Source organism: Ammospiza caudacuta, chromosome 2 (genome assembly GCF_027887145.1).
Source record: "Ammospiza caudacuta isolate bAmmCau1 chromosome 2, bAmmCau1.pri, whole genome shotgun sequence".
Taxonomy (NCBI): Eukaryota; Metazoa; Chordata; class Aves; order Passeriformes; family Passerellidae; genus Ammospiza; species Ammospiza caudacuta.
This window is the reverse complement of record NC_080594.1, coordinates 103,409,775-103,427,761: the sequence shown is the minus strand read 5'-3', so window position 1 is coordinate 103,427,761 and position 17,987 is coordinate 103,409,775. Positions and strand designations below refer to the sequence as shown.

At 37.2% G+C, this 17,987-nt stretch overlaps 1 protein-coding gene across 2 annotated transcripts; it reads left to right on the top strand.

Moving 5' to 3' along the window:
* The first annotated feature begins 7 nt into the window (after positions 1-7).
* Positions 8-13,669, top strand: FANCB (FA complementation group B). 2 transcript variants are annotated; one of them, XM_058800132.1, is made up of 9 exons: positions 8-206; positions 760-1,796; positions 2,774-2,926; positions 3,448-3,540; positions 7,284-7,412; positions 8,273-8,439; positions 10,536-10,990; positions 11,805-12,042; positions 13,171-13,669. In XM_058800132.1, exons 2-9 carry the CDS (start codon positions 864-866, stop codon positions 13,589-13,591), a joined length of 2,589 nt encoding a protein of 862 aa, XP_058656115.1. In that variant the 5' UTR covers positions 8-206; positions 760-863; the 3' UTR covers positions 13,592-13,669. The 2 variants fall into 2 exon arrangements, with proteins under 2 accessions (XP_058656115.1, XP_058656116.1); XM_058800133.1 differs by having other exon boundaries at positions 11,805-11,981; positions 13,171-13,318.
* Positions 13,670-17,987: the final 4,318 nt, after the last annotated feature.

Here is a 17,987-nt window from a genome sequence, read left to right as displayed (position 1 = left end):
CCGGTGGGAGCAGCACGGCTCCGCTGGGAACGGCACGGCCTCAAGGGGCCCCGTTCAGAGTGGCTCCGCTGGCCGGGAATTGCGGCACGGCCCCGCCGGCGCGGAGCCGCGGTCGCTGCCCCTGTCTGTACCCGTTCTCTGTGCGGGAGTGAGCGGTATTGGGGCCTGAGCGGTCGCTGCGGGTCCTGCAGGTTGAGTGGAGCTCGGTGAGACGGCTGCGGTTCCCTCGGGGTCCCCGGGGCCTTCTCGGGGCGAGGAGGGAGAGAGGGAGGGAGGCTGCTTGGCCGCAAAATGTCTGGATGGTTCTTCAGAGAACTTTCTCCTTCGAGGCCTTATAATTTTACCAAAAACTAAATTATAGCTATTAACAAGCACTACGCCTGAGAGAAGGTTCTTTAAGTTCAGAACTCAAAGCATAGTGGCTTTCCAGCCTGCTCAGTATATTTGTGGCTTCTTCAATACAATCACATGAATTGTGAGTGTGTGGCTTGGTTCTGTCCATTTATATTACACAGTGCAGCTGTTGATTACCACAGAATTCATACTTGGGTAAAGAAACATTTCTGAAATATTTTGGTTAGTTAAATCTCTCAGTACAAAATTATTTAACTTCATTATTAATCTGTGAGATTAAAGCACATATTGGCCTCATTCTCAAATTTTTCTGTATTATTTGTTTGCAACTCGTCGTTATTTTTGAGGCTCAGTTCAGCTTGTCCCAAAACAATTTAATTTTCTTTTCTTATTTGCTTTTTGTAGGTGGAAAATGTCCAGAAAGTTAAAATTTCCACACAGAAATAAGCCTGACGGAAATAGGGACATATGATTTTCTTGTAGAGGGACATACATCAAGATAAATCAAGATGCTGCTGGATGAGCAAGATCAATTCTTGTCCTACAACGGTGAAGTCCTTGTATTTCAGTTGTCAAAACCAAAGCATGCAGAGGAAGCAGATGATAAAACAATGAATTTAAGTGTCAGAAGGATGGTGTTCAACAGAGACACTAAGCTGTTTGTTCAGAAGTCTTCTGGAGCATTCAGCGTGGGAGCCAGTCACTCAAAAATTGAAATGATTTGCTGTAGCTGCACAACAGATTCCAGAACAGGGATTATTCTTCCCTGCATTTTGCTGAAGAAGAAAAAACGGAACAGTATCAAATACTTTTTATTGTTGCTTCACAGTTCTAACCAATTTGAGCCATCCTTTTATTTTAAATTGGACTATGAGCTGAAAGAAGACATCGGGTTGTTTGCTGGCCCATCACTGCTGTGGAGACATGACAACAAGCTGTTCTACATCTCTTCCAACACCTGTGTGGTTCAAAGTGCCCCCGTTCATGTTTCTTGTGTGGTGTGGACAGGTGAAATTGTGGGTGAAGGCACTGTTGTCTTAGGGATAAGAGCTGCTTGCCTGCCAGAGACTGAGGACCCAGATGGGTTTTCTGTTTCAGACAGAGCCATCTGGGGCAGTGAGTTCTTTGGGTATGCCATTCAATCTCAGAAGTTTCTGAGTGGCACGTGCTTCATGCCTCATGCCTACAGCACAGTGGTGTCTTCTGTCCACGTCTGCAGGAGTGAGAGACTGAGGAAACAGCTCAGAATATCACTTGTTGCCATAACCCACAAGAACCAGCTCGTTTGGTTCCAAAATGGTGTCCCTAAAGGTGTTTGTGACCTTCCTTATGAAAAGCCATGTTCAGTAACACCAGCTCTAACCAGCAGCAGAGATTTGCTGTTTGCTGTGTCTTTTGCCTCTGGAAATAGCTGTGTTGTACAGAGGAGAGACAGCTTACAGGTACTGTTGGCTTTAAACAGCTCCATTTTACTGCAGTCTTTTTTGTATATATTGTCTTATTGAAAGTCCTGCTACTAAAAGCCTGCATGTTCAAGTTCTTTAGATTTCTTGTTTGTTTATTAATTTTGCTGCTGGTAAAATAACCTGTCTAAAGTATGACATTGTTTTGCTTCCATTGCTTGCTTATATATCTGATAACGAAGCTTGTATTTTCTCATTTAGTAATACATTTATGAATCTGACCAAAGCTTCTGTTGCTAATGGAAAACTGCAGTAATGTGAAAACTTGAAGTTGTTAGGCAGTTATGAGTGTGCCTGGATGGTATGTGTTAGAAGTAACCTCATATCATTCCAAAATATAAACTACTTATTGGAACAGCAAAGCTTTTTGAGCCTTAATTCCTAATAACAAAATGTTGTTTCTAGAAAATGTTGTTTTATGAAAATGACAGGAAAAGGCTATTGTTTCTTAAGATGAGGAGAGACAAAGTTTCTGCTATTGTTTTGTAGTAGTCTGACAGCAAGACTTTTATAACTCAGGAAATAAAAATTTGTACCATTTATTTGCTGGCACTATTATAAAAATTTCTCTTTCACTTTCAAACATAGTCTGTTGTGAAACAAAGATATTTCTCAATATCAAAGGTACAATGCCTTTAACTGATCTTCAGGTATTACTGCTTCTAAGTAAATGTTACAACATTCAGCTGTTCAGCTGTTTGAATACACTGAAAAGTTGTCATCTTCTCTGCAGCCTGTAATCTGGAAAGTGATCTTTAAAGAGAAATGGCTAATTTTTCCCAGTTACATAGGCTGTAAATGATGGGGTGAGAGTGAGTGCTTGAAACTTCTAAATATTATTGTATTTCACACAACTGAATAGGCTCTATCTCAATGGAAAGCAAGCTTCACCAAAATGAGATCTCAAATACAAGATTTATTCTAATAAATGTGTTTTAAAACCTCTTCTACTGTAGGTGGCTTCCAAATGGCAAAAAGTGAAGTGTGTTCTGGTGGATGATTTTATTGGCTCTGGAAGTGAGCAGCTGTTACTGCTTTTTAAGGATGACTCCAATACTGACGTGTTAAGTACATTCAAAATAACAGATCTTGGGGAGGTCAACTATGCAGTAAGTTGAGCTTGCCTTTTCTCAGCTACTCAGTCTGTGCTTACTAAATTAAAAAAATCTCAACAAATCATTAAAGTATTGATGCAAAGTGAAATTGGATGTGTGCTGTGAAATGCCCTGAAGTTTGAATACAATATTCCCTGCTGTAATCTTAAATTATCTGAAGATGTTATTTTGTTTCTCTGATTGTATCAACATTCTGTTGGGAAATTAATGCAGCTGAAAATGCTTTACATACTTAATAGTTTTGCCAAAATGGTTACCTTTTGGCTAAGAACCCTTAATTTAATTAAAGCCATAGTGCTTGTTAATTATCTTCTCATAATTGGGTCCTTCCATTATGTACTATCAAATTCTAATTGCTTTCAGAAAATAGGATTTTGCTTTTAAAAGACATAGTGTGATTCTCCTGGCTTGCTGTATTTTCTCCCAGATTTTTATAATGCTGTGTAATGGCCTGTACCTTACTTTCAGTTTTTTAATTCTTTCAGGATTTTGATGTTGTTTTTTCCCTCTTTCAGAGTGGTATCACTTATAAACATGATGTTCCTGCTGCAGAAGGATTGCAAGAGAATGGTTTGCTTACTGTCCGAGCCCTTGAAACAAGATTACAGGTTTGTACTCAACAGTGCTGCCTCCATGTTTTCTGTAAATTACTGTTCTGTATCATTGCATTATCTAGAGGGTGAGGCTAATGATACTGTTATTATTGAAGAAGTGGTTCAGGGAAAAGGTCAACATTGTTAAGTATTTATTCTTGAATCAGTACTAATCTGTGTTTCTGGTCTCTCAGTTGTTATGAGTGCATTTAGGTAATTGTAGTGGTCGAACTTAATTTTAATGAAAAGTTTGAGATAGTGCTGAAGCTGTCTTATCAGAGCTCCTCATGTTTAAATACCAGCTTTAAAAAATTGGAAGGTTTACTTCTTTTGCTCCCCATTACATACAGAACTTTCAGGTCCCATAGTGTCACGTTCCCAGTGAGTGCATTTGCACAATTGGTGACAGTGGTTATTTCACCACCTCTGATGTTCATGGTCCTGTTACTAGGGTTTTATAAGGATAGTTTTGAGATGTACTATAGATAAGGCTAAAATGTATCCTTCTTTTAACTAGAATCATTTATAAAACAAACTGGGGGAAACTTGGGAGTTTCTCACCCAACATACTCATCAGTGTGAGTGCTTCTGCGGTGTGTATATTAGCCTCTGCCAAATGGGTAATAATTGACAAATAGGAAGATAATTTAAGAACAAAAAAGCTTTAGGGGAGAACATGAATCTCATACTGAGTCAAGGGTGTGAGGCTATTGTTAATTTGCTATGTGTACTTTAAAGACTAGATACAAGGTAATTATTCCTGTCACTTGAGAATTAGTGAAAACTAAGTAGGGTATTGTGGCAGTTTTATTTCCAGCCTTTAAAAATAAAGCAAATGAATTGGCAATAGTTTACCAGTCAATAAATAAATAAAAGGAGGACATATTAGGAAAAGACTGAAAAAGAAAAGACTTTTCTAGTTGTAATGACAAACAAGATATCTAAAGTGCATCATCCAAAAAATGGAAGCTATTTGGAGATCAGTAGACAAAACGGTTTTTTTACTCCTGGAAGACCAAGAAAAATAGAAGCTGGATTAATTTTGAACACCTCTTGAGGTCCCTTCCAATCCTGCTTTTTTACAGCTTTCCTGTTAGAGGCCTATTGGCTTTAACAGAAGTGCAGGGGTCCTTCCAAATGCATCTTTTTCTGTTTCTGCATTTTTTTTCTTTTTTGGCAGTCATATTTTAAAACTGACTTCAGTGCTGCATTCTTGCCCTACTCATTCATTACATTACTTTCCTCTTCTACAAAGCAGAAAGTAGTTTCTGTTTCTTATTGGCTGCTCCTTCCATGAATCTAATGACCTTGTCCACCCTGCCATTGACAGCTGTATATTCTATGTTCCATAACTTTGTTCTTTCAATACTCCAACTGGCTTCCAACTGTACAGCTCTGTGAATCTGTGTCAGGATGAAATGAATTATCTAGTTTGCACTTGCTACTGGTTCTGCTGGAAACAAGCCACTGGTTGGATATTTTATCTATTGTGTGCTGATATAGTTCTTACAGACACAGAATCCTTCCCAAGACCTAACATTTCTGTGCTTTTAGATCTTTTTAATCTCTAATTTTCAAAGCCATATGCTAGCACAAGCATTGTAAGCAGTTGGAAATTTACTGTGTTTTATTGCTGTAAATTTTAGAAGTTGTCAAGCTTATGAATTTGGAAATAGGTGCAGATATTTCTTTTTAACCTCACTGTTGCTAACTTGTTGAAATCCCTATTGTTGTGTATTATATTTGCTGAACAGTGAAGTACTCTTGCTGGTTTTTATTATCTGACATATAATTGAATTTCAAGGATGCTTGTTTTGAAGCAATACTGCATGGGTTCTGCTTAGCTTGGGAATTTTCAAAGGTTATTTAGTCTTGAAGTGGTGCCTCTTGATATTTATCATCAAAATTCAGGTGTTCTAGAAATTTGCAATCAAATCAAGTTTTCACAGTCTCCATGGAATGTTGTGTTTTAGAGCAAGATAAAATAGCAGATGCAGCCCTTTTGCATCCTTGTTGCTTAACCCTTGTTTTACATCTGCACAGCTGTTTTCTTAACCATGTGAGACTTTGGCAGGAATGGCATATAGTCCACTGGATAAGTAAGTTGTATTTAAGTTATACCTAGTAATATATATAACTGCATTTTGCAGGCAGTGAAGTTGAAAAATAGATCAGCTTGAGCAATTTTGAATTGTTCTATGTTTATTTTGTATACACTATTTTGGGCCTGAATCCAGCCTTTTCTCCTTTGAATTTTTTTTTACTTGTATTTTGGTATCTTCTGGAGAAGACATTCTTTGGCAGAGTACTGCAGTTCCATTACAACAGCTGAGGTTACAGGGTTTCCCATTGTTTTAGTTGATTGTTTTGGCAGAAATAAAGAAGGGTCTTTATGTCCACTGGTCTGTTCTTCCCCCCATTACTTGACAGTTTTGTAAGGACTATTAATTCTGGATTTACTCACAGCTCTATTGTCTTTGGCTCTGGACTGCCTTGTTTTTATGTTCTGGTTTATTTTCTCTTCTAAGGTGATCTACTTTTATTTTCTTGGTTTAACAGCACAAAACTTGTAACTCCTGCTGGTGCTTGTAGTGCAGTACATCTTGGCATGCAGCAGGAAGGATGTGCCTGTCACTTGTGACAGAGGGGGACACAACTCAGTCTTGGGTTTGCTATGTGGGGGAATTCAGGTCTTTTTCTTGTGCTCTAGGACGAAAAAGGGCTTGCAAAAGCCAGATTGGTTGGCAAGGATACAACAGTGAAGGTTTGGCCATTTTGACTGCTTCCACATCTATGCTTCTCCATTTGCTTTCTGGTTCTCAATTGTTTATTCAGGAATTGGCTCCAATGAAAGTGAATGATGGCTTAGTGTTCTGATGACCTAAATTAGGGAAGTATTGTAGACTCATCTTCATTTTCATCTCTTGAGTCAAGTCTGGCCCTGGATTATTGCTTGGAATCTGGTGCTTAGATGCACAGTTGGATAGGTGATAATTTTTTTGCAAAACTTTTCATGAGTGCTGTTGGTCTAAATGCCCTTTGCCAGTGCAGCTTGAGCAGAGGACATCACTTAAAAGATCTGCTTTTTTTATTTGGGCTTATAATGGATTTATGTGTGTTATGTGCTTGGGGGAGTGTTTCTGAGGGGATGAGTAAAGAGGGAAGTTTGGTTTTGCATTCCAGAGTTCAGTTCTCTCCTTGACAGCATTGGACTTCTCAGGATGTTACTTTGCAGATAATAGCTTTTGAGGAGCTTTCTTAAAACCTGAGAAGCTGGCATGATGTTCTTTCTTTATTGCTTGGTTTGTGGGTTTTTTTGGTTGGTTTGCCCTGGTTGGTTTTTTTGGGGGATTTTTTCATTGTGTTTTATTTAACAAAGACATAGCCAACATGTGTGTCTGCTTGTCAACTCTTCAGTATATTTACTTGACCAATAATCAACATAAATCTTGAGAAGAAGATGAAACTGCTCTCCATGAAAAAGTGAAGCAGGATTAATAATGAAAGATATCACTCAGAAATATATCTATGGAAATATATCTGAATATGTAATTTGATTAAGTTTACCTTAATATTTAGGTTTAATATTGAAAGACCAAGATTCTGAGATTCATATTTTAACAACAGAGTAGCATGACTTGAACATTTTTTAGAAATGCTATTTGTGATTCTTGCATAAAAATGGAAAGCTGAAAAGATATTTTGATAGCTTTAATATCTTTTCTTATATGCAGTAGTCTAATGATTATCTATTACAGGCTGGTTGGACTTCTGTTCGAGAGCTGCAGCAGCATTTAGGACTCCAAAAGAGGGTCATTCTTGAGTCTTGCAGAGCATTAATAGATCTTGTTGAAGAAAGACCCCATATTCTACCAAACTCAAAAGAGGTAAAATGCGGGAAATGGGCCAGATCACTTCTGAATTCTGCCAAGCCATTTGTAGAGGGTGCTACTATCAACCACTTGTCCCTTTTGCCTGTAGGGGTTACCACTATCAAAACTCATTAATCTGCTATTTAAGTCTGGTTCATTTTCTTAACTTGCCAATATATGTAGTTAGGAGTAAATTTAGTTGTTTCTACTTGAAATTGATGTGCACAATATCTCCTGACAACTGAGTGGTATGGAGGAGTAACCTCTTACAAAGTTAGTGACAAACACGAGGGGAGCGTACAGTTCTAATTGCCACAGTTGCCTAGATATTGAATATCTGTCTGAAATCTCACATGTTACAAAAAGGGAGTTGTCATAGAACTGTGTGAGCAAAATTGATTTTATAATGGGGGCAGAGTGAACTGTGGGCTGAGAAGGTGATGGAGGTTGGGAAAATCTTATTTTAATATGTTGCTCAAAAGAAACCTCATTTAATTGAAATGGAGTTGATCTCTTTCAGTTACTGTTGTGGCATCTTTCAGGTTTTCTGGGTTTGCAGAGTATTGTGCAATTAAATGCAATCATATAAATTCTAGCACCTTATATCTTTGGACAATTAATTGTATGACAGGTCAAGATTTTGACATATGATGTTTGCAAGGAGAGAATAAGTTGTATTTTACATGATGATATAATGTGTTTTAAGAAAATTCAATTATATTTATTGTAGAGAATAAACTAGTTTATATATTTCTTTCATTGTATGTATCTTAAAAACTGTTCCAGCAGTCACTTGTGGTAAAACACAAAGTAATGCAGTATAAAAATACCAAAATCTCTGCTTAATTTATCTAAAACTCACATTTTTCTGTAAGGAAGGCCTTGTCTCTCTCTGGGATGATGAAGAAAATCCTCCTGATTCTCTCAGTAAAGAGACACCATTGGCATCTGAAGTTCCAGAGCACTTCACAGAGGAATTGTGGCAGCGTGTTGTGGGTGACAGCCTGGTAGTTGGAGTAAAACTAACTGAATCATTTTATTTGTGAGTATATACACTTATCCCATCATTTCATTGGTAGTTTTATAGAAAATGAATATGTAGGTTAAGCTTTGCAGTAAATTTGAACTTTCTCATGTTGAACATGTTCATATAAAGTGTTTCAAATATGTCTTTGTCAGTATTTTTGCTACTGGTTGCTTGCTCTCTAGCACTATGCAGAAAAATACATTATACAGCCAGAAATCAGTTGTGTGAGTATAATTGCAACTTTACTGGAGACTTTTTACGAAAGAGTCTTCTTTGACAAAAATTATGGCTCTTTGTAGTCCATGTTGACATAGCAATGCTGACATCAGTATGTGCTGTAAATAAAGGTCTGTCTTAGCTTAACTTGGTTCCTGATGCTTTACTGTTAGCTACTTGCCATTCCTAATTGATTTGCTTCAAGAAGCACAAAAGAAAATATATTAAATTCTCTTACCAACTAATTAGTACTTAGCTTTTGAATTGAACTCTTCTAGTCAAGTACCTAATCAAAATGCTTGCACAGCTTGTATTTTGTGTAATTTATGTGGAACAATCAGCCATACAATACTTAAACCTTCAAAATAATTTGGTTGGGTTTTTTTATCATCTTTGAAATTATTTGTTTATTCTATTTATTTTAATTACTCTAGTTGTAAATACCACTTATGTCATTTTATCTTACAGAGAGGGAACTAAATTGAAACAGTGTGAAAAAAAAGGATTACGTAAAATATAAAATTACAACATGAATTGTGTAATGTAAACTTTGGTGGAGTCAGAACTTCTCTTTCGACCCATGTTCCCACAGGCAGTGTAGCTGAGGCTGTGTTAGGCTGAGCTCAAAGGCTGCTGATGCCACTGGAAATCATTCAGGTGGCTGTGAGGGAGCTGACCTGTTGGGCCCTCTGGCCATTCTGCTGGAGCTGTGGCTGGATTCTTCCTCAGCTGTCAGGTTGCTGTAACTTTACAAGAAAGTTAACCTCATCCTCTTGACAGCCTCTCTTAAGAGCCACTGAGGCAAAAGATTGTTTTTTGCCTTTTTAGAGTTTGTTCTTTTAGCTTCGATGATGATGCCTTTGCTTTTTTTTTTTTTTTTTTTTTAAGTGAAATGCTTTATTCCTTTATAACTTCAGAAATCTTCAGCAGATTTTAAAAACCAGCAGCAGTCTAGCCCTCTCCCACATTTTTAGAGTTGACAAAAGATCTGTGGAGAAGCCACTTGTCCAAGATTAACCTGACAGGCCAGCAGCAGAACCTGGGTCTTCTGAGCTCCAGTTCAGTACTGTGCACAACAACCTGTGTTTGTGGGGAAAAGGACTTGCTTTATCTTCAGCCCCAACACTGTAATTCTTTATTGACTATTTTTGTGATTCCTACTAATGCAAGATTGCAGCGATATCACAGGTTGATTTATGAGGTGGTGATACTTCTCTGTAAAGAAAATTAGACATTTATAAGATTTTCAAATGTCACTGACATCTTGAGATTGAATTGATTGACAGAATAATATATTCATTGAGAGAGGATCTGGAACAGTAATATTAGGATTTCATTGAAAGAGCCCTGTGTTGAATAAATAAAGTACTTCATACATTTCAGGAAATTGCTGCATGTTCAAGGTAATAGTATCTTAAACCTTTTATTTTACTCTACATTCAATTTTGTTTGAATATCTATAAAAATGTAGAGTGTCAGAAGAGCTTCTAGTCCTCAAAAGGGCAGAATTGATATTTTTTGCAGTTTTTTCTTAAAAAGAAAGTCAAATCTTTAAAAAAAAAATCCATAAATGTCAGAGTATCTTTATAGGTTATGTAGACTTTTCAGCTTTTTCTGACTGAATTAAACATTCAAATTCTTTTGGTTGAAATGGGGTGTCTGACTTCTAGAAGCTCTTCAAAAACTCAGTCCACATTTTGAAAAATCTTTATACTTGGTTGATATGAAACAGTCATGTGAAGGACTTGGCCTCTTTGCAAAGTCTATGACTTAACCTGGAATGGTATTGGAATTTATGTCTTAAATGTCTATATTAAGTCTACAGAGTTGTGGTTATTTGTCAGAAGGCAAAAATGTGAACTGGGAGTGCAGTCATATTGTATGGATTTTCACAGGTCACTGAGTGATGTCAGCTTATCTCTAGTGATGGATCAAGACTTCTCTTCGATTTCTCCAATTATCAAGTGTCAAAGTAAAATCATTAAGCTGAACAAAGCCTTCTCAGCATTGGCAGTCTCCCCAGGTCAAATTGAACCTCCTCCAAAAAAGATGAAATTGGACTTGCATAGCAAGAATGATCTGAGAAAAGAATTTCCCAAGAGATCTTCAAGGATTCAGCTGGATGGAGCAAAGACAGTCACTGCTGTCACCAGCCTTTCACCACTACTGGCATTTCATCGTGTGTGCTGTGTGGTTCTTCTGCATGCCAGGAAGCAAAACCATCAGAATGATGATTTACAGCAGAGCAAAAAGATTACTGTACTCTGTGGGAAAATTTTGTTAAGTCTGGAAGATATTTCAGATGGCAGATATTCAATAAAGATGCTAAGGGATAATAGTTACTGTACAGGTAAATGGATTTACATACTTTGGATTTATAAATATATATATTTAATGCTTCTGCTTACTCTAGGTGGTGCCCAGCTAAATTTCTTTCTCAACACAAGCTGTACAGACTTTTTGGGACTTAAAGCTGGGTGAACTAGGGGATGGAACATTTTTCAAATTGGAAAAAATGTTTAGTGAGTTGCTGTAAGGTTTTGCTAGCATTGGTGATGAAGGGTATCTGGAAAGGATAATTTTGAAGATAAGTTTGAGTACAGAATGCTGAAGCCTATGTTTTTTCTATAAATAAGATACTGTAATTAGATACAGAAGTTTTTTTCTGACATACTACTACCTCTTAAAATACCAAAGTAATTGAAGCTCTTCCTCATCTACACATCTATTAGGGTAATTTATTTTCATTTCTTTCAATATTCCTGATTGAATTGATTTTGAGCTGGGCTTTTGCTCAGGTAATGAAATATCTTTTTTATTGTTTGCAATGAATTTTAATTTTTCTTCCTTTAATGCTGTGTCACTGCTAAAGCCAACATGTCATCTTACTATCACAGGCTATTAATAGTCTTCTTTTGGCAAGGTGATATTTATCTTAAGAGCTTTCATTATACTGGTGGTGCTCCATTAATCAGCTGTTTTGCTTGACAGAAGTAGGGATAAGAATTTAGGTGAGAAGAAAACTGCCAAAGAATGCCTGAAGTCAGGTGCAAATCCTTCACAAAAAAACTGGGAATATGAGCCAAAAATCAAGTTCATTTAATGCATGCAGCATGACCAAAATATTTAGTTCAAATACCTTTTTCTACTGTATTTTCTTGCAGGTTCCATGGAAGATATACTTGCTGTCCTTGCAGTGTCTGTCAGATTCTCCTTTCAGATTGTGTCTTGTGACTGCACACTGACTCCAGTCAGTTCATGGTTACTGGGAGAAATGGAGTGCACACCCTTTAAGGAATGCCAGGACAACATATTCTGTCATAAAGCAGGAAATATCCATGGTACAATTTTTAATTGGGCCCTGAAAAATCCATTTGAAGGAGTTCTAACAATATTTTGCAGGTAAAATCACTTGAAGAGCATAGCTTATATTCATCTTCCAGACACCCTTTTTTATCTTTGTGCTGTTTCTTACTGGTACCATAAACAGCAGCCAGGATCATAACCAGTAGGCTGCCAATATGTTGATATGGTAACAGTCACCAATAACAGACCTGTTTTCAGATCAGAACTATGGCAGAACCTGAACTGACTTGTTTCATTTTGTCTAGTCTGGACCATTGAATTACAAATAAGTCTAGTCTCCATTAATACCTGCTTGGTACTATTCCTTCTCTTCATTTGGCTGCATCATAATTTTATATTTTTTTTTCTTACATTATTCGTACGATAATGTGTGATTTTTAATTTTTTTCCTCAAAACGTGTTAATTTTAAAAGAACCTTAAATATTAAATACTTACATATTAATATTAAAACAAAAAACAACCAAACCACAAAGCCCAAGTTAAATTAAATTTAAATTTATTGCTAGGTCATTTTTTAGTTTAGCATTGCAATACAAATGTAGTCTCATTTTGAACATGTTTCTGCTATAGTTATTTCCTATCTACCTTGATTATGAAAAGGAAATAATCTGAAGAGTCTGACTGGTGTCCTTTTTTATGCAGATTCTTGGACAAATATTTCCTAAGCCAGGTCAGACAAGTTAGTAATGCTGCCACAATTCATGACTTAGCTGGTTAAGGCTTATAACATAAAAAGTACTTCTGGGATATTTGTCAGTACTTCTGACAAATGTTGCTGTTTTGAAGAGTTGAAGCTCTAAAATAAAAAAGAAAAGGTGTAACTGGTAAGAGTGTATTTTGTAATGGGGTTCAGTCTTTTCCTCAAATTAGGAGTTGATTTCCTCTATGAAATGTTTAAGCAATCAGTAAAATTTTAACTCTTAAGACTTTTATTCCTATTGAAAGGTGATTTTACTTGCTATTCACTTTGACTATTCACTATTCACTTTTGATCTCATTTTGTTAATTGTTACTGAGCCCCATGTTTATGGGCTGTGATTGCATTTTCTGTATCTTTGATTCCTGTGTTTGGATTGATCTTTTACCTGGCTAGGATGTTTCTGTGATAGGTAGAAACTACAGAGTATCCTTTTTTTTGACACCATCATAATTTTGTTTTACAGAAATCTGACTGTCTTGTTCCAGTGCCTTCACAGCCTCACTAGAGTTCTCCCTCCAAGCTGCAGTGTAAAATTCCTGAGATCTGGAAGCAAAGCAGTACTTGCTGAACAGTTAGCACTGGCTCTGGAAAAGGAAATACTCACCTTGAAGAATTCTCTTTTCTTAAAAGAAACTAAAGCTGGAAACAGTTGGACGTGGGGGAATGAGTTTGGCAAGAAAATCAATAATGCTCCTCTGGCTTCTTTACTGGACACTGAGGAAGGAGTCCAGCAATTCAGAAAGAAGCTTCAGAAGGAGAGGGAAGAGAGTGTGCAAAGTATGAACCAAACACTGAATGGTGCCCTGTACCAGAAAACTGCTTTGAAAATAGCAGAAGCTCAGCTCAGTTCAGATATGATTGTGTGGAGACTGGCCAAGTCCTAGAAACTATTGACTAAATTTATTTTGAAAAAAAATTTATTAAAGTTATACCATTAAATAATATTTATATTTTCATGGGTACTTATACTGCTGTGTATTCTATAGCATTTCTGTGTTGTTTCTACAGATAAATACTGGTATTTTAATTGATGACTATTGGAAGAATTTAATATTGAGTCGTTATTTTGTTATAGATATTGAAAATATATTTTTAAGGTATTTTCTAATAATTCCTACTCCAAAATCATAATTCTTGGACTATAAAATAACTATTTTAGAAAGAAAAGAATGTGTGTGTTCTCTTTGAAATAGTTCTGTTGAACCTTGAAACATGACTGTTTATACATGTCAAATGTAAGCCCTTTTTAGAAATCTTAAAGCAGGTATAGAAAGGATTTAGGTTATACAACCAAATGTAATTCATAGTTTGAGTATGGAGTTTATGGACAAATTCAAAGAAGAGATTTTATCTTCATAGGTCAAACCTTTTAAATAACTTCTAGTGAGACCACTTGAGGAACAGAACTCTGTACCTTTGAGCCTTCTGTTCTGGAGTCCAGCCTCAGATTTATGGAGTATTTATTGGAGGTGGAGAACCAGATCAGACCTCTTAACCAAATTTCAAGAACTCATGAAGATTCATTACATGATAAAGCTGCTTCAGCTTTGAGAGGTCCATTCCCACACGCTTCAGTGGTAGGGCTAGTCTCACTGGTAAATCCTGGCCTTCCTTGGATGTTAACCCAGCTTCAGAGTCAGGAGATTGGCTTGCTCAACCCCAGAGTCAGATGATTGTCTGCTGATGCTAGCTGCTCAGTGGTTTTGGCTTATCTCAAGTACTTCAAATAATATTGGGCAACTTTGTTATTATTCCTCCTTTTGCTGGCTTGAGAAATATCCTGCTTATGCTTCTAGGAAGAGAATGGCCTGTAGTGCTTACTGAGATAGTAATTTCTAATCAAATTTTTCCCACTAGCTTCTTGAGGGGCAGAGAGATTAGAAAATCCCAAATCACAGTAATTTGCTTCCTTTTATCTCTGCTTTATGTAAGTAAAACATTCTTATTTCTTGTCACCATTTTTCTGAAGTTGTCAGTTTTGCTTTTCATTTTCTCTGCAAACAGAGTTAATAGTTGATATCTCCAGCATGATCTCTCTCTGACAATAAAAGTCTGGTAGGAAAAGTGGAAGATATTTATTAACTCAAAGGTATACTGATGTTTCAGAATAATTCTTTTTGTCTCATCAGAAAGTTCAGCTTCTGTATGCATGTCCTCTAGAAGCATTAAGTGGTGATGTTTTTCAGTCCAAGGCATCTTCTCATTCTGGCAACAGGAGTAAACTGGTGCACCTTAAATGCAAACATTGCCTAGAAAAACAGTAAATGAGAGAGCTGTACTTTGTAACCTTAACCCACTTTAGTGATATAGCTTCCTTTTTGAGACACTCAAAGTATTAAATTACTCCTTTTTAGCTACAGAAAAAGGAAAACTTCCAACAATGTATTAAGAAATTGTCATGGGTATTTGGATCTCAGTATTTACTGGATGACAAAGTTGAGGGTTTTTTACAATTCTTTCTTTGTTAAGCCACAGTCAGGCAATAGTCAAAGCTTAAGAACCCATTGTTGTTAGGCCTTGGCAGTCAGTTGTCACTGAAATTTCCAGAAGTTCCTGATTAAAAACACTTAAATGAAGCAAAAAATCTCAAGGGGCAATCCTGTACCTTGCAGCTAAGGGCAGGACCTTGCTAAGCCATGTGAGCAGAAACCTTCAGAGCAACAAAGCTCCTGTTCAGCCCAGGGCAATTGAAGGAGATTTTGCAAAGCAGAGTAAACAGTCCAGCAGTTGATTTTTGTCAGCACATAGCAGCCTGCTCTCATAACTAACTATTGTTGGTCTGTCTGTCTTTAAAGAGAAACTTCCATTTGTGTTCACATCTCTTTGTTGAATGAGGAAAAGCTGCTAAACACAAATGTTGGCTGTTTCTAATTCCATGGAGTTGTTACTTTAAAGAGCCAAACAGTGAAATCACAGCAGTGTAGAAGTGAAATTATTAGAGTAGAAGAGTAACAACATGTTCTTACTAAAGAGACTTTCCTGAGGCACGAATGCTTATTTTGTAAATCATCAGATGAGGTCATTAAACACTTTCCTAACAGCTCTAGGATTCCTGGGAGCAGTTCTTCAACTGTCTAGTAATGCATAATAGCATGGTACAACTTTCAGTGGTAGTGATGCAGTGTACTGCATATGTGCCTTACTTTTATGTGCCAAAATCTAAAGGTCTCCTGGAAACACTTGAAAGGTTTCTGCTGATATGTGTGGGTTTTGGCCAGGGATAAGGCAAAAATGGAGCAGACATTAACAAAGATTCAGGCTCTCTAGAATCTTATCTTCAAGTGGCAGCAGCAGACATTTTGTTTAGAGGTATTTGCTTTCCTAAACTTACCTTTCAGAGGTAAAAGCAACTAAAGGTGTTAACCTACTTATTTGATCTCTCGTGATGATTAATGTCTGTACATGCTGGTGTTCAAATGAGAAGTCTAAATTGCATGGACTAGAAAAATGGTTAAGTTGGCTAAGCATGTTTCTGTCATGAGCTGTTGGAGTCCCATTTTCTGGGCCTCCAAGAAAGTCTTGGAAGTGAGATCTTGCATGAAGTGGGTTTTGCAAGTATTTTTCTGAACAAGTCATTTGAGAAATTAAATCAGTGGCAGCAGCAGTCCTAGTTATGGAAGAATTAGTATTGCCAAGAAATAACTGATAAAATAGTTGGATGTTTGATTCTGTAAATAAATTCCCCTTTCCATGATAGTAGATCAAGTTTTGAAACATACACATCCCAAGGAACAGAAGGCTTTTTGCTACTAAAGCTGCTACTACTAGCAGATAACTATTCCCACCACATTCACTGTCTAACGCTGATGACTCCTCTGTAGGATAGTCACGAGTGTTACACTGGGAGGTCAGTCCCCACCCTGGGACCTCTGGCTCCTAGGCAGGTTACAAAGTCCTTTGAAGAGCTCTTTGCTTCATCAGGTGTGGATGTGTAATCCTGGAGGGTTTTTGTTTGCACGTAGCAACCACTACCTGTTTGTGCATGATCCAAGTTAATGCAGGCCATGGTTGATACTCATGTGTGCAGTGGCTTTGTACACAGCCAGCAGGCTCCTGGAGTTCTGAATTTATCTGTACTGGTGGATTTAACAAAACAACTGGTCTCCAGAGTTTACCAGTCCTGGGAGACTTTCACAGGCTGCTTCTCAGCATGTAATAATCTCCTCAGCCTGCTGCTTGCTGGTAAACATTCCTCCCTCCTGAGCTGGAGAACCCTGTCACATAAGCTCACACAAAGGGACCTTTGATAAACAGTAAAATTGTGCCCAGAATCAACTTGTCTTGACCCCAGTAGGCCTAATTTCTGGAAACCAGCAGATGTCAGTGGTGTCTGACAGGTATCTGTAGGAATGGTCCCAATCTTCTGGCCATGGCAGTGTTCTGTGTGCAGATATTTAATTAGCAATGACTCTCTTATCACATGTTTCAAAAGACAGATATGCAAAAAGGAAGTCTGATGTAGGAAGTATGAACTGTCATGCCTGGATGCACTCTTACAATGTTAGCACATTTAAAGTCAATATGATTTAAGACCCTAAGAGGAATTGTGTGTCAAATATCTCTGTTTTTTCTGGCCAAGTTGGTGTAATAAATAGATTCACTTACAGTAATTTTTCTTTGTCATTCTAAGGCTTCTTGGGAAAAAGAAACCTGTCTGCTCTAGAGAGGTTTCTGTTGGACAGTAATATTTCCTTTTTAACTTTGTGTGTGTATGTATTCCAAATCAGCCACAGGCTGCCCACTTCTTCATAGTAGTAGAAGTTAGGCCTTCTCTCTCAGCTGCTAATTTTTGTTTTCCCACATCTTTTCACAATTTGGGAACTGTGACAGTCATATGACTGCTTTCTTCTGAATCATACTGACTCTGCTGACAAAATAATAATGGTAGCATGTTTATCCCTGAGCGAGTTATTCATTACAGGCCATTAACAAAGATGATAGGCTCAGCAAAAGGAGTATTCAAACAGTGGTAGTTTCTTCTCCTCCCTTCTCTACTGCCCTGGGAGAAAGGAAGTTTTAAACAGTGGAAAGAAAAATCAATGCCAGGATTTAAAATCCCAAATAGTTGTAAATTTGAGTATTTACTTATTGCCAAGTCTCCTTTTTTTTGATGTTTGGTTGTGGTTTTTTTCAGTATTTTCTTTTCTGCACTCTAGGCATGCCATTGAGTAAGAACAAGGTGAATACCAGCATGTAGCAGGAGTTTCTAGCCAAGAAAATCCTCCCAGGGAAAAAGCAAAAGAGGAGGATGTTTTATGATACTGTTTAGTCATGGTAATT

What these genes read in the sequence shown, in the direction of transcription:
- FANCB (XM_058800132.1), top strand. Translation starts at nt 864, where the DNA reads ATGCTGCTGGATGAGCAAGATCAATTCTTGTCCTACAACGGTGAAGTC. An exon ending in AGAGGAGAGACAGCTTACAG is followed by an intron (nt 1,797 to 2,773) that starts GTACTGTTGGCT and finishes CTTCTACTGTAG; the next exon opens with GTGGCTTCCAAATGGCAAAA. An exon ending in TTGGGGAGGTCAACTATGCA is followed by an intron (nt 2,927 to 3,447) that starts GTAAGTTGAGCT and finishes TCCCTCTTTCAG; the next exon opens with AGTGGTATCACTTATAAACA.